At 47.3% G+C, this 25,432-nt stretch overlaps 1 protein-coding gene across 6 annotated transcripts in view; it reads left to right on the top strand.

Moving 5' to 3' along the window:
• Positions 1 to 2,927: 2,927 nt before the first annotated feature.
• Positions 2,928 to 25,432, top strand: part of FHL1 (four and a half LIM domains 1) — a 30,353-nt gene continuing 7,848 nt past the window's right edge. For 2 of the 6 annotated variants that reach the window (XM_054075230.1, XM_054075229.1), the window contains exon 1: positions 2,928 to 3,077. Coding sequence is in view for 2 of the 6 variants with exons in the window: in XM_009562496.2 (XP_009560791.1) it covers positions 21,634 to 21,655 (22 nt within the window). In the remaining 4 variants the exon portion in view is untranslated. Of the gene's footprint in view, positions 3,078 to 21,346; positions 21,450 to 21,501; positions 21,656 to 25,432 lie in introns of those variants that run through there. The other 4 variants (XM_009562496.2, XM_009562495.2, XM_054075231.1 and 1 more) reach the window with 3 other exon arrangements.

Raw genomic sequence — 25,432 nt, 5'->3', positions numbered from 1 at the left:
GCCATTTCCAAATAAAGTTTCCTAATGGTTAGATTTGAGTGAGTAATTCAACTGACTTGGTTTTAAGGGCTTTCTGCTCATAGTTCATTTTGTTCGGATGACTGGTCAGGCATATATTGGAGCACTGAAGTATTTTTTTTTTCATTTATTTAATTTTATTTATTGCATTTGCCAAAAATCCATGCACGTGGTAACTGATTCTATTCCTTAGCAAGCAATGGTGATAGCATGGGGGCTGACTCAGAGTTTTCTCAATCCTTTGAAATGAGTTGTGTCATTCTTGCAGTTTGTTCTTTTTTTAATCCAATCCTTTGGCAGAGATTTTCATAGTGCTGTATTATATCTGTAACAAAGCAATTCCCTGATGCCTTTTCCTTTACTCTAGTTGTGTGCTGTCCTTGCTCTCTAAATCATCTTCTCTGCTTTTCCAAAGAGAATAAAACTGCTGTGGTGATACGTGCAAGGTTAAGAGTGCTTAAATTCATCTCTGTTGGGTATACTGGTCATTTTAAGCCTGTAGATTTAAAGTCTGATCCTGCAAACACTCACTCACTGGTGGGAGCTGCAATATTGAAGGCGAGGTGGACTACTTGCTCTGTGCCACGTGCCTTTGCAGACCTGTAATCTGCTACTTTTTTTTTTTCCTGGATGTGACAGTCTGCCCGTGGGAAAGTCAGGGAAGCCAAAGGGGATCTGGAAGATGCAGCAAGTGTAGGATCAGGCCTTGAGCTGTAATCCAACAAGAGCAATACGTTACCCAAATAACGACTTGCCCTGCTGTAATCAGTGAGAGACACGTTAAAAAGATCAGTTTGTTATTTAGCAGCTACTCTGTCAGGCCGACAGACACTGCCTTAGAGGTGGTTTTGATGGTAGCTGGTGTTTAGGGTTGGGCAGTGAACTCCAGGTCCAAGTGAACGGTTGTATCTAGAATGTTTTAAATAAGAGGTGGAAGATCCTGATGATGTTACCCACAGGTGTGGGATGCTTGGTACACTGCTGGTAGGCTGGATGTACCTGTTGGTAGGCTTGTTTGCTTGCTAGTGCGCTTGGGGTTCTCCAGAACGTACAATGTGGCCGTGATCTTCCAAGATGCATCTGCAAAGGTGCCGGACTGGTCTCCAAATTTCCCTATGGCAGCAAAGGCAACGGCCTGTCTCCGGTGACGGGGCATTAACTAAGCTCCACTGGTACAGGTGCCCCTGGAGCAGGGCCCTTGCTAATCCTGTGTCCTCCTACTTCTGCTTATGGCCAGAAGCAGGGAGGACTCCTTCTTTTGAAGGAAAAAATGCTCAAAGAGGTGGTTGCGGAGTGACTTGCCCCGGTATCATTTTCCTACAACCACGCAACACCCTGCACTCTACCACTCTGGTTTCTCCTGAAGCTCTTGGCTTGATTTATCTAATTGGGAATGTTCTGTCTTAACGTTCCATCCCTGAAGGGTCTCAGTCTCTGCAATTTCTCATGAGTTCCAGGGCTATCCAGCTGCAATCATGTAAGCAATACCATAGCTCAGGGGCAGGAGGCTTTCGCTGATGCTCTTGTTAACGTGATGGTTGGTTACAGACAGCCACTAGAGGAAAGCTCTTGCTGATGGTGAATATGTTCTATGCTTGTTGGGAGAGCTGTTGGAAAAATTGGCTGAAAAGAGTATTCAGATTCCTTTGAAAATCAAATGTAAACTTGAGTCCATAATGATAAATAATGTCGGTGTTTCGCATCTGTGTTTTATGTGTGTCTGAAGTTGATCTTGGCAAGTGGTGATAGTCTGAGCCTTGAACCTCGGGGCAGCCCAGTGTTCTCATTCCTGCTAGGAATGTTGCTAATATGGATGATGCGGTGTTGGAAGAATCTGCAGGACTTACCTGTTGAAAGAATAGAGGTACACAGAAATACAAATGCTTTTTTGAAGAGAGTCTGTTTGCTCTTGTGTGATGGTTGTTTCATTTTATTAAACAAACAGAAATTCCTTGGCCCCAGGATAAAAATCTGCTTTCCAGGGATACCAGTGGTGTACCCAGCATAGCCACCAGGATGCCCTGCCCCTTCTGCTGTTAGTCAGAAGCTCGGTGGCTCCCCAAGGCACCACAAAAGCCCATTTGTAGTGCAAGAGCTCCAACCCAAGCATCTCCTGTTAAAAAAAACTTGCTTGCTTGGTGGGTGACACATCCAGTAGCAGAAGCAGGGAAGAAAGTAGGACAAACTTGGAAGATATAGGAGCAGGGAAAAAAAAGGAGATAAGGGATAAAGAGAGAAGAGGAAAAAGAAAACAGATGTGAATGTTGTCAGATTTGTCTGGCGTAATGCAGCAAAACCAGGCAGACTCATTTAAAAATAGGAATGACTTGCTAGCTGATAGTACTTTTTCTCACGTCTGCTTTGAAGAAAACACTCCTCTTCTGGCATCATTTTTGCTGTCCTCTCTTCAGCTGGATTCCTTGCCGGCTACTAACTTGAAACGCACCGGTTCTGTTTGTTTTCTATCCTGGAAACTGTCTGTGAACCTGAAGGTGACACATATAGTATTGGAGCTGCCAGGAGAAGCTTTAGCTTTGAGAGAGAATGGGAGACCGGTGACAAATTGTCCCACAAACAAAATTTTTGTGCTGCATTTCCCTTGTGTGCAGCAGCCTGGGAGCGCGATTCCCAGCACTTTGCGGGTAGCAGGGCTTTGCTCAGGCTGGTGAGACCACGGGTCCCAGTAAGGGCGCTTTGCTGCGCTGGGGAAGCAGGGCAGCGGCTGCGCTGGCTAAATGCCATCGCTGGTTGGGGTTTTCCCCCCATGGACCATGCAGGGGCCCTGGGAGGAGCAGGCTGCTCCCCCTCCAGCTGCTCCTCAGGCAGGGATGGTGCTATTGGCTGGACTATTGTTTTTTTATTTTTTTGTGCAGCGTACCTCCCTGCTATAAGAGGCAAACCAAGCCCTGTCCCGCCAGCAGGACATCCCAGCCCAGCTGCGCTGGAGGCACAGCCCTGGACTGACGTGCTGCTGCTGCTGAAGGTGCTGTGTACAGCCGCACGCGGAATTGTCCATCCCTTCCCTCCTCTGGGCAGCAGCCTCCTCGCTCCGGCAGCCAGTAAGCACATGCCTCTGTCTCTCCCTCTTGAGCATCATCTTGCTGAACAGGGCGAGGAGCGTTTCGGCATCCCACGCTTTGCAGATCTTTGCATTTCAGGGCTTGTGCTGGGTCTTTTCTCTGCCTTGTGACTGCTCTGGGAAGGGTTTGTGAGAGCAGGGCTGGGGCAAATATGAAGTCTGGGGTTGTATAACGTACTTCTGAAAATACTCTTTCTAGCAAGTAGTTTCTTCATGGGTCACTGAGTTAACCTCAGACAATGCCTCTGTTTTATGGGTAGGATTTGCCTGAATTCTTGCTTCTGATTTCTCTTACATCTTCTTTCTGATACGTATATTCCCTCCTGGAAGGTGGTGGCTTTGAAAGAAGAGGCAGCTACTGGAGTATAAATACAGCTCTTCTCTTTGCTTCCCAGCCAAGTGGGTGTTTAGGGAGAGGGTGCAGTGGTACAGAGCTGGGTAAGGGCTGTCAGCTCTGTGTTTTCCGAGGCAGGTGGTCAGATGTGCCTGTTTGAACCTTTTAATGACAGCTGGAGAGGAAACAGCTAAAGCAGTGGCTGTCTGGTGGGCTCTCAGGTGATGTGATGCTCTCAGAAATGAAGAAACTATACCCTCTGAATTGTGGGAGCCGGCTGGCAGTAATAGGGTTGCAGAATATCAAAATGCAAACTTTTACCTAATAATTATCACGTCTTTCTCTTTCTTTCTGTATTATAGAATATCAGGCAGCTGCAGAGTTTCTGACAAGCCACGTCTGCTGCTGTCCCTGTGTGGGTGCAAACACCTTTATCTTTATACAAACGCTGCACCCCTTTCTCTATCCGGATTTGTGAACTCTCTTGCATGAGTGAAACTATTTGCCCCATGTTTGCAAGACGGGTGTTTCTGTCATTAAACTGTTCGTTAGCAACCGGTCAAAAGATAAGTTCATGTGTGTGATGCTGCCCCAGTTTGTATTGTGTAAGCAGGCTCTAGTCTGATTTAGAAGTGGATGTGGCTGCTTTTTGAATCACTGAACTCTAGCACATGAAAGGGGGGAAGGTTAAAACAATCCACCTACTAATTAGAGGGTGTTTTAAAAACAACAACAAAAGAACTTCCAAAAGGAAACTGATTAAATTCTTAAGCCATGATGTACAAGGCAAATAGCTGATTGAGCAACCAAATATGGCTTTAAAACATAAACTTTCTTTTTTAATGATAAAAACACCCACTTCAGTGACAGCACCCTCCTCTCCTCTTGCCCCCACCAGAACAGCGTGCTTGAATATAAACCAGTTCTTAATTTCTCCTTAAAGAGCACAGCATATATTAAAAAAAATATCATTTTTTACTAATACCTGCCAGAAAAATGTTAGTTAGATGTTTCAGAGCTAACACAAGTGCAAAAAAAAAAAGCCTCAAGAGCTTGGTACAACAGAAAATCAATAGCTCAGAGTTTTGGACTGTGGCTCTAAGGGACCAGTTCAGGGGTTTTACAGCTCATTTCTGACTTGCACTGCTCTTGGGGAACTCTGGCAGGGGTAGGTTTGTAGGATTGGGCTCTTGAAGTGTTTTTGACTGGAGAAGTTTTTCCATGCTGTGAGTGATGGCTTGCCTCAACCTATGGTGGTATAATTCTCTGCCTTGATGTAAATAACATCAGCTGTTCAAAAGGAGGCAATGCTTAGGGTACTCAAGCACTTGAAAGTAACTGCTCTCCAGCCCACCTTGGATGGCCTTTATTTCAGAAGCAGCCTTTTCATCAAACTGTACCATGAATGGAACATCCTGACATGTGGCATGAAGCAGCTGGTGGGAGCCCTGTCAGGTCCCTTTTTGCATCCATGCATAGAGGAATCGTGCTATGAGATGCATTTTATCTCTGATCTAAGCCCGTATCCTGTGAATATGATTTACAGTCCACACCCATTGCATTAGGATTAACAAAAGCTTTAAGTAACTGCCTTCCTTGTCCCCAAGAAACAGCTTGCTTCCTCTTGTGTAATACCTATGTGAAAAGTTCTTGTTGAAAAGAGTTGTTCCATGTTGTAGGATAACCTGCAGCCCTTTCTGTGCTGTGTGCATGCTGGTGGAAGCCTAAGCTCCTTTGGTGTGGTTGTTGGGTACCATGGCTGTGATTGTCTTCCCCATCTCCATCTGGGGAAACTTGTACTTGATGTCAGTACATACAAATTCTTGCACAGGGTGGGAGTTCCAGTGCTGGACAAAACTAGTGATGTGAGCCGGGAAAAATACCGGTCACTCAGCAGTAGCCTGTGTGAACGATTCTTTTAAGTTACTCCCCCCCTCAAGGGGTGCATTGTGGGATTTAGGTGTCAGTTCCTCAAAGAACCTTGGAAAATCCCTCTGGTCTTTGCTGAGGAGACAATCCAGCCTACGTTTAGCATATCCTTGTTCTGTGGTGCTGCTTAGACCTGAAGTCCTAGTGGCTTTAAGTACAGCAAGTTAAGTCTCACCACCAGGGATGTGCAAACTCTGCTCAGGCTTTGAGTACGCTCCTAAATCAGAGCAGCTTCCAGGAGACCAATGACCAAGTTCTGTCTGGCTGGTGCCAGTCTTCCTCTGGGTCACGCTGAGATGCAGGTGTCACTAGCAGACGTCTGGGGGGTCGAGCCAGGCAGACAGTGCCTGCCTCTCTCCCTCATGATCCTCAGCCATCATCACCTTGTGCTCTGCATGTAGAAGTGCAAAGGCAGTAAAGCTGAGATTTCAGATACAATTCTGTAACTTTAGCTATGTGGAATCAGTTTTGCTTGAAAAGGCAATGGAAATAATGCCTATACAATAAACCTCCCCAGACCTGACCTGTGATTTTATAATGAAAAATTCATTGTAGTCAAATAAAGTCAAAATATTTAATCTTGAGTCATTGGGATCTCTGTTTTTAATTTCTCTGTTACGGAAGATGCAGATGGGGAGAGTAACAAAGCAGAAATGTCTGAGATCAGTCATTTCATTTTTGATTTTGGCAGAGGGAGCGTGGGAGGAAGAAAGAGACCTCATGTTTCATTTAGATACCCTGATTTAGAGAGGAGTTTTAAGCAGATGGCTCTTGAGACACTGGAACTGTAAAGGATTAAACGCTATTTAGATAAATGCTTCCGCTTCTGCAGCTTGGCTTTAGAAGGACTGTGCCATGTATTCTGGCTTCAGTTCTTCATCTTTGGTCCAGTAAAAACCCAGTTGACAGCCACGTGGCTGGGCATAGGAGCGAAGGCACTGGGGCTTCCCTGGCGTTCAGAGACTGGATATAGCCCAGCGTGTTTTCACTCCCTGATGTGCTTTGACTGGGCTTCTTGTAGGTGGGCAGCCCAGAGCTAGCTGTGCAGTGCTGTGTTCCATGTGCTCACCCACCCCAAGCCTGTAGCCAAAAAATCTCCTACTGGACATTGACTTGTTTTGCTGCTCAAAGTATTTCCCACAAAGACTTTGCTCTGCTCCAAGCTGGGATGTAGAAAGCCCCAAAAATGCCTCTTGGCAAGGCAGTGTTCATCCTCCCTGTGCATCCCTGCAGCATGTGCTGAAGCAGGATTTGGCCTTTGATACTTACAGAGTGATTCAGGCAAGTGTGGTGCCAAGAATATGGCCAAAGTAAATTCCTGCTGTTGGAGCAAAAGAGTGGTGTTAGCTGGGGGACAGACAGATGGAAGGATGCTCTTGTGCTTCTCCAGCTTTTTCATCTCTCTCTGAAGAGATGGCCACGAGGGTTTTTGTCCTATGGCAGCACAGGGCTAAAATTACACTTTGGACTTTGGACTGAATTATGGCCACACTGGAATGGGATAGACAGGGTCCCGAGGAAGCACTCCTTCAGAAAAGGCCAAATTAAAGAGTGCCCTGGAAAAGGTTAGAGAGCCAGGGCAGGGTTCCTGACAATGAGGGAGCTGCAGCCCAGGGTGGAAGGGATGGCATTTCACTGTGTGCTTGACTGGAAACTTTAAGGCAGAGTTGCAATTGTGGTTTAGACAGATTTGCATTATTTTTGTAAATAGGAAATTCAAAATATCTTGACTTCAGATTGGTGTTTTCAGAAGTACTCAGTCCGTGGATGTGCCTCATCTTTTATTTCTTGAGGTGACTCAGATGACTGATGTGATTTGGGATGTGTCCCTATCTTCCTTCTACTTGGCAAAGCCGGCTGTTTGGCATGTGATTAGGCAGTCGACAGCCATTAGCTGTGAAGATTTAAAAGCGCTTGGATATGGCTGTGTTTGTGATCTGTTGGGATCAAATGTAGAATATCAGTTGTCACCCAGACCACTAATGAAGAACAGGAAAGAACTCCCTGCAGGGAACTGGCTCCCTGCTGGGACCAAGTACTGCAGGGTAGCTCTTGAGCTTCCTTGTTTCTAGTATCTTTCCACCCCTGGGAAGGGGAAACCAAACCAAGAGTGGGAAGGAAGAGACCAAAATTTGCCCATAGGAGGCTGTGTGACAAGTATAGCTTGAGGTTTAATAATTTGAATCAAAATGTTTCAGAACAGTTTACTTGTTGACCTGCACAGCTACAGTGAAATGAGTCTGTTCCAATGTCCCTACTGTGATGTGGATGGAGAGGAAAACCAGGAGAAATTAGTTCAAAAAAGAAAAATAGGAAAGATTTCCTCCTGGAAAATCCTCCCACTCTCTTCAGAACATCAGAGACTTTCATGCTTTTGGTGCTTTGAGATAGGAGGAGCTTCAAACCGAAAGATGTCTGGTTCTAGGGGTGTCTCTCTACTAAGACAATGGCTTTTGAGAGATCACCCTTAACAAGCAATTGTATGGGCTAGATATGCCGAGTGATGCCTGTGGGGTGGCATGGCTGGTACAAAGAACAATGGTCCACCTATTTTGCTTCAAGCTAGCTTTAATGCCAAAGAAGCTGCCCCGGTATGTGAGGGCTCTTTTGTTAAGCCAGTATCGAAGCAGCAGTGGAGTTCAGAAATTCTGGCAGAGCAAAAATTGCTCTCCACTGTTTTGCTTGGCCAGAGACAGCGAAAAATCCACTCAATCCTCCAAAACTTCTGTCTTTTGAACCAGTACTGGATGTGCCTTTCTGTCTTTGCTAAGAAAAATGGAAGTGGTTCATCTTACTAAACCCGTGGCTGGTCCAGCACACAGAGGTTTCTAGTTGGCTTTCCTGCAGCCATTTGGCTCCCAGCTTTCCCCCAATGCCTTCATTTGAGAATATTCAGTATTTATGTGCTTCCAGTGGTCTCTGACCAGAGATCCCCTTAAGACTAACTATGAAACCACCCTAAATATAGCTCCCCCATTGCTGATAGGATGTTGGGGTGGGAGAAAATAACGTACTTTCTCCTAAAGAAATGCCCCAAGTTGTGGGAACCATTCTGACTTGGCAGGCTGCTTGCAAGGCATTTGCTATTTGTTTAACTTGGGACTGGCTGCTCCTGGCGGTTGTTACCATCAGCAGTCTTTCTTATCTGCTCTTTTCTATGATAAATATTGGAGCAAAGGTTTGGAATTAGTCACTTCTGAAGAACTGCCTGCCTTTCCAGCTTCTGTATTATTATCTCATTTTTGGACTCCAGTCTTTTCCAATTTGTTCTGTGCTTCTTGGTTTTCCCCTCTTGTCTTTGTGCTGACATAGCAAAGAGGTCTTTAAAATATCCCACAGGTGTGTCATCCCCAGGCTCTCTGCATCCCAGAAGACACATGGCCCTGGGACAGCTCTGTGCATTCATGCTGCTGCTGGGTACTGCAGAGATTTTTCTAGCATGACTTTCCTAATCCAGTGGATGGGCTGGATGTCTTGTTCTGACTGATGTCTGTTCAGATGAACACCCTGTGGAGGCAGTGTTTGGATCCTGAAATATCCTGGGGGCCTGGCACCGCATCCCCCTCCTTGGTACAGCGTTAACCACAAGGAAGTTGGTGGTTTGAGGGAATGCAAACACAGATGGCACCTCCTGAAGCACAAAGCTGTGCGATCCTCATTCAGAAATCCGAGTAATTCCTACAGATTTGTTTCCACTTCGAAATTCCCTGGTGATGTCTTGTGTTGTCTTGACCTGATCTTGCTTTTGACAGTATTGTAGGAGAGGCAGTGATGAGCAGTCCCACCATGCAGGAGTCTCGCTCTCTCTGGTCTCATCTTGCTTTAAAAATACACAGAGCTCTATATTTCACTCAACACATGCAAATACAGTTTCCTATATACCTTTGCTCTGCTGACCGAAGGGTTATGCTTCCCCTCCGGGACAGCCTGCCGGGTAGATACTGCTTGATGTGTACCGCATTTCAGGGCAGCCTCTGGGAATGTCCTGGGTGGCAGCACTGGAGAGGGACAGGAGAGGAGGGGCACAAAGGCACTCAGTAGGGATTCAAATCTGTTTAGTTCTGTCTGGATTTTTTATTTTGTTCGATGCAAGAGTCGTCCACCTCTCTCTGTAATCTTCCCTTCTCTCTTATACCATTATAACCATAATGATTTTTAGCTGAAAGTGGAAACTTTAATTCTGGATCTGTCTCAGAGGTGGGATGGTTTCTTGCAGTGGATGGGGAACACAACCTACCTGTTTACATTTCGGAAGACTGGGCTGGGGACTTCGCCATGGATTACGTATCTTGACCAAAATTTCCTCTTGCTAGATTGAACTGTTCAGGTTTCTTACAAAAACACATTCAGCAGAAAACCCCAAAACCTTTGTTAAACAGGAGGTGATCTGAGCAACTTCTGAGCTGTTTCTTGGCTCAGGTCTAGGTGTGACAGAAAACCAGGCACTGCTGACCTCCTTCAAGCACTCGACGTTGCAGATCAGAGCTGGCAAATACGCTGGGCTTAGTTCCTGATTCTCGGTGCCCTTCATGCTGGTGCATGTGACAATGAATAGGAGGAAATTCCTGCTCAGGAGCGTAAACAGGCAGGAAGACCTATAAGTGGACATGTCCTCATAGTCCTGACATGTGGAATGAAGCTGATGATGGCTGGTGTTAGTGGATGTGCTAGTGCCAGACCCTGCTGATACCTGTTTCAGGGAAAGACGATTTGATTTCTGGCTGCAGAGGGTTGCAGACAGCATTTCCCTGGTTACTCTGATGTGCTGGAGGAGGTTGATGCTCATACGGTGTCTGGGGTGGCAGAAGGCTGCCATGCAGTGGCATCCACGGTGTGTGGAAGCAAAGGCCATGCCTCAAACTGCCTTTTTGAGTTTCGTGTCACCAGTGTCAGGCCTGAAGTCAGCTTTCCCTCTGACCTCCAGTGCTAGAGTTGCCTATCTCCATAGCAGTGCCTGTAAATACCGTTCTCTGTGTGCTCATACCCCAGGCTGTGTTGGTGCTGTAACGTGGTGAAGCTCTCTGTATACTTCACTAGATGCTGAAACAAACATCCAATAAATCTGTTATAAACCAATGAATAATTTGTTTTGGTTACCAGGGAGATTGCCAAGTGCAAATTCAACCTGAAATAGCGATGAGCTCATCCTCTGAGCTGGAGCAGCCGGATGGAAGGGGAACCAGCGCCAGTAACACTGTCTGCTCCACTGACATTTGGACACTATGAGAGCTGTTTTGCCAGAGAACTTTTGCCTTGCAAACGAGATCGAGCAGTGGGTGGTGTGTGAGGCTAGTGGCTTAGTGCAGGCTTTTACATTTCTTGGAAGTGCTGTGGTGGTGTTCCTGGTGAGCTGGAGAGCCCCAGGGGTGGGTTAAGGTGCTGCAGAAGTGGTTTTCTCAGTTGTCTCACATATCTTGGAAACTCCTTCCCATGCAAGCATTGTGTGGAAAACCTAAATGCTTGCCTTGTAGATAAGGGCTAGTTTTAAACAGCTAGTTAAATAGGAGTATGTGATGGGCACAGCCTCTCCCCTGCTGCTTCTCCAGGGGCTGGAGCAAGGACTTGGAAAAACCTCACCCTCTTCTGCAATCTACCTGGAGCAGGAGCTCAAAAATTTGGGCTCCGCTGTTATTTCACCCTTAAGTGTCTCCTGATTATGTAGAGAAGAACTTCACCTATGAAAGGCTGATGCTAGTGGCAGGGTTTGGCTGTTTTCTGTGTCCGTCCGTCCCAGGAATAAGCGCAAGAGTGACACTAGGTGTCAGGAGGACCTGCACTCGGACAGCCTCCTACCAGGGTACAGTGGGCAGCTTAGGAACAGCTGCTGCAAGCAGTGAGATGACTTTTTTGCTTTCTGCTGCAGAGCTGAGACCTGGGTGATGGAGGTTGTGGTTGGAGGGGCTCTCATGGGCTGCGGGCAGGATGAGGCGGCTGTGCTGCGTTTGGTCTCTTTGGCAGCTCAGCCAGGGGGGGTTCCAGGCAGGGCCCTGAGAGCATCCTGCACCTTTCTCTGCTCAGACGGAGATGTTTCCAGATATACGTACATTCAAAAAAATTCACATTTTCTGAAGAAATATAATTTTTAACTAAAAATTCTGTCTGTAGGAGGAAGTACTGTGTCCCCCTGCACTAGGGTGCTGCAGGGGAGAGGCTGACAAAGGTGCGTCAGTGGTTTCTGCTGCTCCCTTTTCTTGGTTTCTGCTCCCCATTGCTGAGTTATCAAATACGTGAAATGATGTAGAAATACATGAGAATATCACCTGGCAGCTATCTTGATGCATAAGCCACTTACCAGAGACCCACTGATGGCTTTCACCAAATCCTTGAAGACATGATGACCAATGACTGAAAACAGATAACAATCATCAGCAGTTTATTAACCTCATGGCTTTCCGGAGCAAGGGGTGTAGATTGCATCCATAAAAATGGCATTGGTTTCAGCAGAGGTCTTTTTGTATTTTGGAAGTCTTTTATTACAATTTTACAAGCAAGAAGTGATCTGCGTCTCTTCTTCCAAGTTCCTTCTAGGCTTGTGGGTGACTGTTTTCCAGCGCCTTTCTGGAGGGATGTGGGAAATGCTTTGGTGACATGACCAAGTCCCTCAGCAGCACGGGTGGCTCTGTCACAGCCACTGGTGCATTCAGCCATCAGCTCTAGGGAAGGGCTTCATGAAACCCTGATATCTGGAGCAGGTCGGCATTTGAAAGAAGGCAAGGTTAATGTCAGCAGTTATAACCAAGTGAGGCTTCTATGAGAGATGCATGAGTTCACCTGCACGCATCTGTCTTTTATAGCTTGTAGAGATGTGTTAGTGCTCTCAGCAGTGTGCCTGGGCCATCCCAGTGGCTGGTTTGAGTCCACATGGTTCTGCCGTGTAGTGCAGCTCCTTCCACTGTATCCCTCATGTTGCCTGTAACTGAGCTGGTAGGCATCTAACATGGCTTTTTATCTCTTGCTTTCAGCAGCCCTTTGGAGATGGGACACAGCGTGTCTAACGTGTATGTGAACTCTTTGCATGTGGGTTTTGAAATTCCTTTATGTCATCTTTTCATTATGGGGCTCAGCAGCAGGTGTTAGTGTTTGGGAATGGGATGTGGATCCCTGCGGGCCTGTACGGTTGCTCTTCCTCATCCTCTCCCAGCAGCATTTCCTCACCCCAGTGTTATACATACTTGGTATCAAGGAGTGTTTGCTTTTTAGCTATCTCTGGGCAAATAAAACCACTGCTGTTCTTTACAGATCCTGGACTTGGCCAGGACCAAGTCTAACCTTGCTCAACACTGGCATAAAGCAGGTAAGGCTTGTGTTCTAGCACAGCCGAGAAGACAATTTGGCTCAAAAGGTGTCACTATCAAAGGGACATCCTGCTATTGCAGGAAAAGTCCTTGGCAATTTGAAAGCCTCACCCTTTCCCCATTGTCCTGCAGCATTCCTGGTGGGACATGGGTGCTTGTGGGCTCTCATGCAGTGTGTCTACACAAGCTGGTTTTAAAAGAAAGCAAACCACTCTTTCACATCTGCTTTAGCTTTTTGACAGTTTTCTCTGGCACTTGTGTGCAATTAGCGCTGTTTTCTTGTCACATGGAGCCAACCCTCTAACAGCTTGATTTGGACAGTAGTGTGACAGTTAGCAGCAATTGTATTGAAGAGAGTTGTTTCTCTTTGCAAAGTGTGTTATTTGTTGTCTCTGAATTTATGGTCTCGCTGCTACTTGAAAAAGAAAACAATATCATCTTTTGGGCTTGGATCCAGCCACAGAGCAGAGGATGGCTTAATCAAACACAAGTGGTTGTACCAAATCCAGTTGGTTTATTTCTATGCTTAAAATCAAGTACTCTTTCTAAGTATCTTATTTTTCTTATTCCAAGGTTTGTGTTTAATAATGTAACAGCCCACAGACATTGCCCATTGCTCCAGGAGTGAGCACTGATAGAAATGCTGTAACGCGCAGTGCTGCTCTGCGACCCTCAGTGGGAGCGTGGGAGGAGAGGGGGGATGTTCTCTTGCTTGCAAGCACCCTGGTCCATCCCTGTGGGAGCATGGGAGATGAAGGTATTTGCTCTTTTAGCAAATGGGAGGCAAATTAAATTTATCAGCTTAAATAACCTCTCTGTGCTGCTTTGGGATGAACTGTGTTTGCCAAATTTTAGTCTGCTGATCTTACTATTTCCAAAGACACAAAAGCAACTGAAATTTTGCTCGGTTACCCAAAACTAGAGTGGCAGAGTGTGGAGAGGAGAATTCTCCTGCTCTTCACCTCTGACACAACCTTCATCCTGTAGATGAGGATGCTCAGCTGGGAATCCACAAAGCAGGGCTGACCTCCTGTCCGTGGGCTGAGATCTGTCCTGGGTTGGGTGTCTATGGTTTTAGCTGAAACTGAATCTTAACTCTGATGAAAGATTTAAAGATAGTTGTGGTGGTTTGGTTGGGTTGGTTGTTTTTTTCTTTTTCTTTTTTTTTCTTTTAATAAAATGAGAATCAGTGTTTTCTAATTGACCTTATGGAGAATGTTCTTTAGTTCTTACCTTGCTCAGCCCTGATCTGACATGATTTCCAGGGAGACCTGAGATCCTTATCACTTTATGAAAAATGAGATTTACATTCCTGTATCACGCAGGCACTTTGAAAATATTATCCTTGACTCCAGAGAAATGGCTCATACATTTTAATGCCGTTATTAGAAATTGAATTGACAACACCTATCCTCTGTGGAAATGCTGTGCAGCTTGGGGGGAAAATTATGCAGGAAGCACTGGTGGTGACTTCAGAGAGCTCTTGTCACCGAGCATATGTGGTTTTGGTGCAGTGTTTCTGCTGAATGAAAAGTGCAAGGCTGGGTATACACCAGAGAAAGGGGGAAGGACAAGTGTGCGGACCAGCAGCATGGAGTGAGACAGGAGTGGGGCTCAAAGCATCATAACAGCTTCTGGACTGCAAGACAGAGCACACTCAGGCTTTTCCACAGTGGTAGGAAAACCTGGGCTGCTCTGGACTTGTATGTCACAGGGTGTTGTGGAGGTGTCACACACAGGTGTTTAATTCACCGCCTTAAGTGTAGAGAAATTGAGCTGGATGAATGCTCGCTTACATTGGCATAGGAGTGAAGTGCTGTCGAGGTGCTTACATTGGTGAAAGGTGCCTTTGGGAGGAGAACAGGCAAGGGGCTACGACAAAAATAAACCCAAATCAGATTCCTTTTTAAATAAATTCTTTTTTTTTTTTTTTTTTCACTGTAAATGGACTTGAAAGAATCAGCTGATCCCAGGGCAAGTGGCCACCAGGAGGACTTTATATTTGGCTGTAGTGCATTGAGGCTCTGGAGCTGAGCTGGGAGTCCCTCGCTCCTGAGCATGAAGGAAGGAAGAGGGACATGACTGAAAAAATACTCTTTTTTCCGGGCTCTAGGGTCTTCTGGAAGTCTGGCTGACTACTCTGGTTTTGTCCAAGTCCTTAGTCTATCGGGGGTCAGAATGGAAAAGGGCAGCCAAGGCAAGTTCAGTAGGATTGGTGCAAGTGGTCTCCCAGTCTGGCAATGGCTCCAACTTCCCTGCAATAGGAGGGAGGCAAAGAGCCTCTCTGAGCAGCTTGATGTGTGGTTGTTAAATGAATAAGGCTTTAATAAGAGACTTGATGGACTGATTTGCAAATTATTAACACAAATAGTGGCTGAAGTCAGCTCTTATGACAAACTAAGCCTGGGCAAAGAGGAAAGTTAAATGGCTTCTGTTTCAGCAGAAGAGATGTGTGGTAATTTGTTGCCTTCCCTGGAGGTGTTTAAGGAAAGGGTGGATGAAGTGCTTAGGGATGTGGTTTAAGGGAGTGTTAGGAATGGTTGGACTCAATGATCCAGTGGGTCCTTTCCAACCTGGTGATTCTATGATTGTATGACAGGACCAGAGCAAAATATCTCAGCAGGCTGCATCATGGTTCCATTTACAAGTGAGCCGGTGTTTGTGGGACTCCTCACCCTCCTCTGGTGAGTGTCTTGTCCTTGGCTTATCCTGGAGCACATCCCCAGACTGTCATGGAGCACATCACCTGGCACAGCCATTGAGTGCCCATGGGATGTAGTGCCAAAAAAGCAGCTGTGAATTTGCAGCCACTCCAGGGTGAAGGGTTTTCACTTCTGTCCTTGTTGGTGGTGCAATGTGGCTCAGCCTGGCCGAGCCTTCATTGGAAGCATCAGTGTTTGAGGAAGCTGACCCCTTCCTCCATTTAAAAATGCACATATCTCAAGTTGGAAATGAAATCAAACCCTCCGAAAGCAGAGGCTTCTGAGAATAACTTCCCTGACTAATCCAACCCCATAAGCCTCCCTGGAGGGGACTTTGCAGCTTTGTTTTTCCTTGTAAAGAATGCTCAGCATATGTCCTGACAATTAGTCAGAGTGCCCAAAAATACCCGTTAGCCCTGCAAGCTGATCTCCTTCTGCTCCTGGAGCAGACACAGGGCTACAAGCTATGGGGCTTTGGGAAAGGTTATTTTTAAGATGGCCACGTAACAGGGGTGATCTGGTCCTTTGAGCCACCAGTGCTATCTAACAACTGAAGATGTAGATAGCCAAATGCTAAGCTTGCTGAGATGACTGTCCTGCGTCCTGGGGTAATGGGCTGGTTGTCCTGCTAAACCCAATGACAGGGCTGGCTCCTGTCAGCTCTAAATCAGCGCTCCAGGCATGGTCCTGGGGCCTCTGCCAAGTTCAGGCAGTGCTTTGATGGTGTGCTGGATGCTAGGGAATCTTCCGAACCGGCATGCCGCTGCTCAGAAGGGCATGTCCTCATTGAAGCAGTGGCCTGTCTTTGCTGTTAGCCAGCCAGCATGCTTCTGCCCAGCCCTCTTCTGAGAAGCATTCGCTTTACCCATCTCTGACTACCTGAGCTGAATTTTTCTGTCCTCAACGTCTCTGTCACTGCACCCTCACAGCTCCCCTCTGCAGACGGAATCAAGGCAGAAAGACATGGGAGGGCTGGAAAGAGAAACGTGGCACATGTTTAAGCTGGTATGTTTAAGACATATACATTTGTCTTTCTAAGAGATTAAAAAATAAAATAATTCTGCCGCCTTCTGGGATTGAGTGTCCCCATTTCAGTTTGTACTGAATGTCTAAATCTAACCGTAGGGACCATAGCAGGCAGTCAGCATCCTTGCTGCTGGAAGATCTTGTCTGTAATATAACGAAGAGCCACAAGGAGGAGGGAGCAGGGACTGGAGGAACTGGACTTTCTTGGTGCAGCTGATCCAAAGCCATTCCTGTGCAGCATCCAATACTGCTGCAGCCTCTCCTCGCTCTGTCCTCTCCGGAGCCTGTGTGTCCTGGGGCTCCTGCTGTGGGTCTGGTGCCTGTGCCCCACCATGCTGCAGCTCCTGTTCTCCAACCCTGGCATAGACAGGAGGGAGAATGGGAGCTTAACAAAGCTTTGGGTCTACAAAGCAGCTCTTGATTTATGTGCAGATGCTCCCCCCAGGCCTTGGTGTGGCTTGGCTTTCAGCAGCAGCCAGAGGTCTGCCATGTCAGCAACAGGTGATGGGAAGAAGTGCTACTCAAGAGCATGTGTGGAGAGGAGCTGCAGAGCAGATGGCAGTAGGGAAATAAATTTGGAGCTGCCATGGGAATAGTCGTGGAAATAGTCCAGCCTGTGGATGGAGGCAGATGGGAAAAACCTGGTTTATATCTCTTCCCAGTTTTGCTATTTTTCAGATGCTTTATTTCCAGTTCCGCTATCTCTGGGCCATTCTTTCCTGTCTGTTATTACATTCTCATCCTTTTTTTTCCTTCCTTTCTTTCTCTATTCTTGTCCTTTCATTTCCCCCTTTTGTTCTGCTCATATTATATCTGAATTCATAGAGAGTTATACCCAGTCTATGTCTGTCTCCTTGTAAATTTATTCCTAGTTTCTCTACCTCCATAATCCTAAAAGCTCCCCTTGGCACTGAAAGGCTCAGCACACGTATCTGACCCAGCTTTAGGCTGGAGTTCATCATGGAAGAAAGGAAAACACCCTGCACGCCCTCACTGTGTACTTTCCTTCTCCACCTTCTCCTCTGAGCTGATTGCCGGAGGCCACAGCGTTTGCCTCATGGCCGGTACGTTCCTCCCCTCTGCTGCTGCAGTGATGTCCTTGCTGGCTTGGCTCTGGAAGCGGGTGCATCCCATGTGAACCATGGTCTCTGTCTCGTGTTCACACGAGTGCCTGCAGGATGCCTCTGGAATGTGGAGGTGCGTCCTTGTGTGCAGAACCGGGGAGCTGAGTCAGGCTTGAGTCTTATGAAGTTCTTTTGTGATGTTTTAATAAGAAAATGTTTTGTTTTGAACGGAAGTGGGTTTTTTTTTTGCACTGTTTGAAAGGTCTAGGTGGAAACATGAATTTTGGCTCGTGGCTTGTGGGTTGCACACAGTCTCTGGCTGGAGGGGAAGAAGGGGACACCCCCTGGCAGCCCTCTCCTGATGCATTTGCCTGTCCATGGGCCTAACTCTGCAAACACTGCTCTCTGGTACCTTTTACCAGCACAGAGCCAGTGCTGGAAACAGGAAGCACACAGGACAGTGGAGTGCCTGGAGAGCTGGAACAGCCTCAGGCATCAGTCCTGGATCCCAAACCTGCCTGGGGGTTCTATGGCACTGGGGCTGCTGCCTCCTCCATCCTGCTGGTGGACCAGTTCTTTCTTGGACCAGGACCAAAGATAGGCTCTTTCTTGTTCCCTCTCTTCTCTTAAGCCCAGCTCCTTTATTGTCTGGTTTTCTGTAAACTCCATCTCTCTCTCTAGACATATAAAAGTCTTAAAATATTTTGTTTAGATTCTGTCTTATAATAGCCAAGGGAAGTTTAACTGGGGTCTGCAATAAGTTGGGCAGAAGGAGTGCTCTCTGCTGTAGGCAAACACTCATTGCATGCAATCAAAAATAGATTTAAAATAAAAAGAAAAAAACCAAAAACCCTGAATCTGTTGTAATCTTACTTGAAAAGAAGCAAGTGTTTGTGCCAAAGGCAAGCAGGAGCAAACCTGGATGTGGAGTGCTACCCCCGTCCTGCCTGGCACAGCCCTGGCTATGGACTGTGCTGGTCCTGTGCTGTGACAGCAACAACCTCCAGCTGGAGGGAGAGCGTGGAGCGAGTCCAGAACGTGCCTGTGTGACAGGAAGGACGGGGAGCAATATGGGACTCCTGTTTTATGGGGAGCCTGGTGAACGGTTTGTGTCCTTTTCTGTGCAGGTTTGCTCTGCATTGCTAAGCAGTGAGTATCGAAGCAGAAGGTACAGCGTTACCCTAAGAGGTGGACAGGTGCCCCGCTCCTGCTTGTATTTACCGCTGCCTGCTTCTTTCTTTGATGATGGTGACTAATAGTTCATCAATGCCTGGGCTATACCGACACTATTTAGGACTTTCTGCCTGTTGAGTGACAGCAGGATGTGTGAGCAAGCTGAGACGCCCAGAGCTTTTCTGGCAGGATTGTTAAGGCAAGAAAATACTCTGGAAAGCACAATGTGAATCATTTGTCTATCCGAGTGGATGACACTATGTCCCAGCCACGCTGCTTTGCTGTCAGACCTGTGTGATGGGATCAGTGTGTCCAGATCAGCTCCCCAGAGTCCTGAAAACCTCCAGGACAGGTTTAATGTTCAAAACATGAAACCCCAGCACTGCATGCCCTGCTGTGCAGTCACCAACATGTTTGTATCACTCTTTCCTCTGGGACTCATGCATGCTTGGTGCCTGGTTAGCAGAGAAGGGCTCAAAGGGCTGGAACACCTGCCTTCTGGGGCACTCGCCTTCCTTGGGGTTTCTGCTCCCTGCAGTGTTGCACAGGGCACTACTGTCCCTCTTTGGCACTTGTGCTGTGCCTGGTACCACCTAGTGTTTAATCACCTGAGCTTATGGGGACAAAGAGAGGTTTAGGGAGGAGATGGGAATTTCCCAAGGTCATACGGCTAAAACCAACATTAAACCAAGAGCAGCCCTGTCCTCTCAGCAAGGGTTGTTCCCCAGCCCACCCCTGCTGTGCTGGCCCAGGAGGGCACAAATTCGAACAAAGTGCCCTCTTTTATTACTGACTGCTCCAGGGGATTGTGATAGGCTTTGCAGAGTGAGCTGTGCCATGAAAATCTGCTCTGAGAAGTTTCATGGTGAAACTTTCTGGGCATCAGCAGGGCTAGGTCTTCTTCTTGCATTTTGGCCAAGAATTTCTTCTCCCATCTCCTTCAGCCCACGCTGTTGTCATGCTGCAAACACACATGCGTTTGCGCACGTAAAACATTTTGATGGCCAAGTGTCCGTCCCTACTCTCTGTGCCTCTACGATGCTGTCCAACCGCTGCCGAATTGTAGCTGCTTCTGCTGTGGGACATGACAGCTGCTGACATCGCACAGCGATGCTATTCCGCCTTTTGGGAAGGGCAGCAAAGGTTACTGCTTCTAATTGAACTACCAGAGTATTCTGAGGGAAGTAGGAAATGACTGCCGGGTGGAAGGGTGCCAACGCTTTGTGTAGGGAACTAGAAAGGAATGAGAATGGTTAATGGTGCAAACTCTACACGCATTGCCAAAAATGAACTCATGTCTGTAAATACTACAGTGCGTGCAGCAAGATTAGCACAGGAAAATACCAGTTGTTAGGGTTCCCATTACCATCTGAGCTATGCAAACAATTTGCTTGAGTTTATAGACGAGCTGGGGCAGAATAACGTTGGGTTCTTCCTAGCCAAAGTGTTTCAGCGTGCTAGTATTTGAACATGTTTTTCAGCCTCAATCTGCTACACAAGTGGATCCATGCTGTGCTCTTTTGGGATGGCAAGCTGTCAAGTGCAGCCTTTTCCAGGCCGTGTTGGAAACTCTGAGCTGTTAGGATGCTGGTGAGATGTTGGCTTTGCATTTGTGCTACCTGAGAGTCTTAAGATGGACGTGAAGGCCTGGGTACTCATCAAACCCAGCGCTGGGGCTGTGTGTGTCCTGACATGTTTGTGTGGTCTAAGAGCTCTCAGGACATCCGCAGGTGGGAAGCGGAGATGTTCCTGGTTCCTGCCTGTAGCAGAGCCATTTGGGCTGAGGATGATGACTGCTGAGGCCATGTTCATGAGGATGATGTTCAGAGGTCAGACACCATGGTGGTGGGCTCCCTGGAAGGAATGATAAACATTGGCTCTTCCCTGTGGCTGTCAGGGAGGTTAACTGACTTTCCCACGGCCATGCAGTGAGTCAGTGTCGAGGCAGGATTAGCAGCTGGGCATCCTTGGCCCCCAGCCCTGAGCGTGCGCCGCCGACTATTGCATGACCTGAAGCGAGCGCATGGTCATGGATCTGCCGCAGCCTACGCGTCCCTGCAGGAGCAAAGCCTTGAACCAGATCTCCCTCTGCTCTATGTCATAGCTTGGATGGAAACAGGTTGGTTGGAGCTGCATAGCTGGGGTCTTCCAGGGAGTTTTGTGGACATGTGAGTAAAGAGGACAGAGACATAAGCCAGTGCTCCCTACAAGCCATATGCTGGGACATGCGCCCAGCCATAGTGTTAGATGCAAGAGAAGCACCATCATCATGAATCTTGGCTTCCTAAATGCTGCTGCTCAGAGACTTGGTCTCTTTGGATGGTTGATTCCTTGAGCATCTTAAGGTTAAAAGATGGAGGAGAACCAGATGTGGTAATTTCATTGGCAGTAAAACTTCAGCATAACCCTCATGTTGAAGGCAAGTCTAATGTCCCTCATGAAGTTATCTTATATTACTTCTGTGGGCTCTCAGGTCCCCAAGGGCGCGACCTATGACATGTATGGGTCCTACAGACAAGGAACAGGCCCTCACTGGTTCCTAGGACCACAGCCCCTCTGGCCCCCATGGGGCTGTGATACACCTCTTCCCTTCAGCAACGACAGTGCAGAATTAATGTCAGCTCTGTAATTTAGCTCAGGACTGTTATGAGACAGAATCTAGCTTTAAAGCCAAGGCCAAATAGTACTAGCATGGGGTCAAGTTCCTGAGGCACACTCTGCCTTTGGGACTAATTTGGGTGCTGAGTAGCCGGGCAGGTATTTACATGTTGCCTACAGAGAGCTAGAGGTCTCTGGATCCTATTCTTCTCCCTTGGATCACCTAAAATGGTAAGAATTTTCAAGGGGGATTAAGGTTGTGATCTCTGCAGAGGGGAGTGGACATCTGGTAAGAGTCCCGTCCATATTAATAGCCTCCGTTTAAATGTATGTTATCAAACGAGGCAGCTCCTGATCGGCCAAGAGACTGTGAACTGTTACCTAAGCGGCTGCTGGTGACTTGGGGCTGCTAATCATGGCTTTCCACAGGCACACAGGTAAAGTGGACATGCTGCCGAGTGTTGTGGGAGAAGTCCTGCGTGTGCAATACCTGGTAAATGGGGAGCAAGGTTTTGCTAACAGGCTGCTGCACTAGCAAAATAGTTCTTTTGAATGTGATCTTAAGCCTTAGCAATGTGCAGCTGTAACTAATGGTGGCAAATAGGCTTATAACCAGCGTGGGGGACTGGCCCTTGGAGCATAAAGGTGGTGGCAGCCTTATCTGTTTTGTAAAAATCATTGGATGGTAAGTGCTTTTGTGTCTGCTGCCGCGGGAGGGCTGGGGCTCCGCTGCTATTTGAGGAGACTAGGGGAAAACAGGGGATGATGGTCTCCTTGCAGTGAGGAGGGGAAAACTGTACTAGAGGGGAGCGTACAGAAATCCATCGTGTGAACCCAGATGGTTTGCTCTGCTCTGCTGGGAATTCTGTGCTTACTCACTCTTCTCTGTATTTGTCTTGTAGATCAAATGGACTGACACTCACCAGTCATAGGAAAACGTTAACTTTTCCTTCCCATTAACAGTGATGGGAATCTTGAGAGAGCATTTTGCCTGTTCCCCATGGCACGCAGAATTATGGTGTCTTCCCATCCATGACTAATCTTCTCTAGCCCTCCAATTACAGACTCACTGAAAGCTCTTCGGGATTTTTTAAAAGCTTATCTGATTCTTAGCTGCTAACCATGTTTATGTGTGTTCAGCATGTGTTTACAGGCCTAAATCAGGCAGGACCATTTCATCTCTTGATGAGATATAGCCCAAGGGGTGGACATGCCTGGGAAGGGTGTCACGTTTGAGGCGCAGCTCCCACAGGCATCAAACCAAGCTGCTGCACACCAAGTGGCCAGGGGACAGTGGTGCTTTCAAGACATGATGGGGAACATAAAGACTCTTCAGCACTGGGGAGGAAAGTCACAGCATGCTGTGACTCCCAGGACAACATGCAAGCATGAGGCATCTTGCATGGATGTAACTACTTAGGGTTTTCTTGTGTGACGCAGGTACACATTATGCAAAGTACCTTTCTGCGTAAAATCTGATTTCTGTGGTATCATCTTCAAACACCTCAGAGGTGCTTGTTTTTTAACTTCAGCCCACGAGACTGACTGATGCTGTAGCATCCTTTCATTAATACTTCCAGTTGTATCATTCTTTTCTTTCTCATCTTCCTCAGGGGTGTTCTCTGGGGCAAGGACCCATGGATTTGATGTTGTGCTGTAGCATAAAATGCTGAAGTGTCTTCTGAGCAGATGCTGTGGTTGGAGAGCTGCCATCAGCAAGTTCTAACACAGCATCAGCTCCTGCAGCCCTCACGGAGACCCGCTGTCTGTGATAAGTGCAGGGGTACTGTAGCGCCTCTGCCGTGGGGCAAATTCCCCACAGCAGGAGAAAATCTCACACTTGGCTCTTGGGGGCACCATGACATAAGAAGGGCATCCAGCTACTGATGTGGGGGCAGATCCTTGCACAGCTGGGAACACAATTGAGGAATCTCAATCGTCGAAGCTTAGAGGGGGTGTAGAGTGTGTTAACTACTGAACAGGACTCTCTTGCTTAGCTGATTTGGGTTGTTTTGAAAGGTTTGAACCTCATTGCTTAATCTCTGCTGAAGTTCTCTGACTTGCTCCCGGCAGTGGTGCTTTGCGCACTGGGAGCCTTATTAGCCTTAGCTGAGCTCCATAGTAAGTGCAATAGCAAGCCCTGCGGGAAGCGTTCGCAGGGCTGAAGCAGTGTGTTTTTTCAACAGCACGTCCCTACTTCCCAGGAGAACTGTGAAGATTTAATAATGATTGGGATGTGCTCAGACGTGGTGGCAATGGGACCGTAGGGAATGGTTTTTGGCAACTGCCTGAGGAACTTGGAGCCGTTCTTGTTCTAAATAGAGAAGCTTCCATTTTATCAACAGACTAATTTTTGAATTATGGAGTATGAGACTCGCACGTGCCTCAGCCTGGCAATGGGAGGGCACAGCTTTCCATTCGTTACTGCCAGCTCTCCCAGCAAAAATGACCTGCAAGTGATTTATTTCTTCCCCTGCCATCCAGGGCAGCGTGCCAGTGACCTTGAGGTGCAGTCCTGCGTGTCGCTCTGCATTTTGGATTAATGGGACCCTTCTTTTAAGGGTATTCCCTGGTATTTATAGCAAACCACGTGACATAGCATAGAGAATTGCTGAGAATAGTAACTCAGGTGACAGACCAGGGGATGTCAGACCCTGAGCTGAAACAGGCAGGTGTAGCCAATACCTGGCAGTGCAGGGGCTGCGAGTACTCTGCTGAGGAAAATAAAACCGATGGAGAATCAAAAAGCAAATGCTCTTTTCCTTCTATATTGCCGTAGAGCATGCAGCTGTGCGTAGGGCCAAGGGTTAACATCTTCAGCCTCATCGTCCTTCCTTAAGTGACAGAATTGTCTTTAAGGTTTAAGTACAGCTTCCCTGGTTGTTTTTAGAGACCACACTTCAAGTTCTTCCTTGGTGGTTTATCACATTTAAACCTATTCCCCAGAGACATTACCGCATATCCTGTGCTAAGTGCTTTGCTTATCAGCTCTGTTTCAGCTCCCTTTGCAGAGTGCTTCAGTTTAATTTGTTGTGCAATCCATCGTGATGCTGCCTTTGAATATAGATAGAACCGGGAAGAACTGGAGACGGGAACCACGGGAGAGGCGTGGGGTTGGGTTAATGCGGCTGCTTTTGTGGGGTGGCACTTCCTAGTTCTGTACCTTTTCCATCTCAAATCTTGCCATGATGCGGGCTCAGCCCTGACCTTGACTGCTGGCTGGGATGGCCCCGCGACTGCTCCACAGCACAGTGTCAGTGTGTGGAAGCCAGGGTGGCCCAAACATCTGAGATCTTTGCAAGGCAGAAGGCATGGTTGTCCAACGGCTGAGGAGCCACTTTTCAAAAGCAGCAGATGCTCTCTGGGGACAAGTGGTTAACTGGCACCTCTGTGGTCAGGTAAATGTTAGGATTGAATTCCAGCGTTTCTTTGTGCCAAATACTCTGATATTTGAGAAGGCCACCAGTCTGGCCAGCTGCCCTCAAGCATTAGCCAAATCTATCAGGGAGCTACATTTAGACAGCACCCTGCCGGGGCTGGTGGGAAAGGGACACCTTGCTTAAAGGGGGATTAGTTTCTGGAGGTATTGATGGATTTTTCTTGAGCTCTTATTTTTTTTGAGGGCTCTCTTATGTGAGACTGGGCACGTACTGCACTTACTCCTCTCCTTTGTATCTTGTGCTGTTTCTTCTCACCTGCTTCACTCCAGCAGAACAGCTTCTGCGCACAGACATCAGCTTGGGCAGGAGAATAGTTCCAGTCTGTCCATATTTTCTCCTGTCTTCTAAATCTTCTTTCATGGCCCCAGAGTCAAGCTGAAATGGGGGTTGTATCAGTCCCTGTCTTCAGGGCGTATGATTCTCCTGGAGTTAAAGAGGAGACACTTGACCAGGCTGTTATCTCAAAGACCACACAGTCTGTTGTAAATGTACAGCCAAAGAAACTGTGTTCAGATAGCTTCCAAGCTGAAACGCCTCTGCGTACTGATGTCGTTTTAAGCACACCACGGAAATGAAGTGCAAAGGTACAGCATTTAATGGTTTTAGTGGTTAATTTGAGTGCTTACCCTGACCACCAAGTTTTGCATTGCTGTAGCACAGTTATGCTACTGTGTGAATGCCTACTGCATATTCAACAGCAGCTGCACCGCTTGCACAGGGAAGCTATGCAGCGTGCACTAAAATAGAGGTCCCAAGGAAGAGCGAGGAGGATCC

Source organism: Cuculus canorus, chromosome 10 (genome assembly GCF_017976375.1).
Source record: "Cuculus canorus isolate bCucCan1 chromosome 10, bCucCan1.pri, whole genome shotgun sequence".
Classification (NCBI taxonomy): domain Eukaryota; kingdom Metazoa; phylum Chordata; class Aves; order Cuculiformes; family Cuculidae; genus Cuculus; species Cuculus canorus.
Note: the sequence above shows the minus strand (reverse complement) of the source record. Positions and strands in the feature narration are given on the sequence as shown.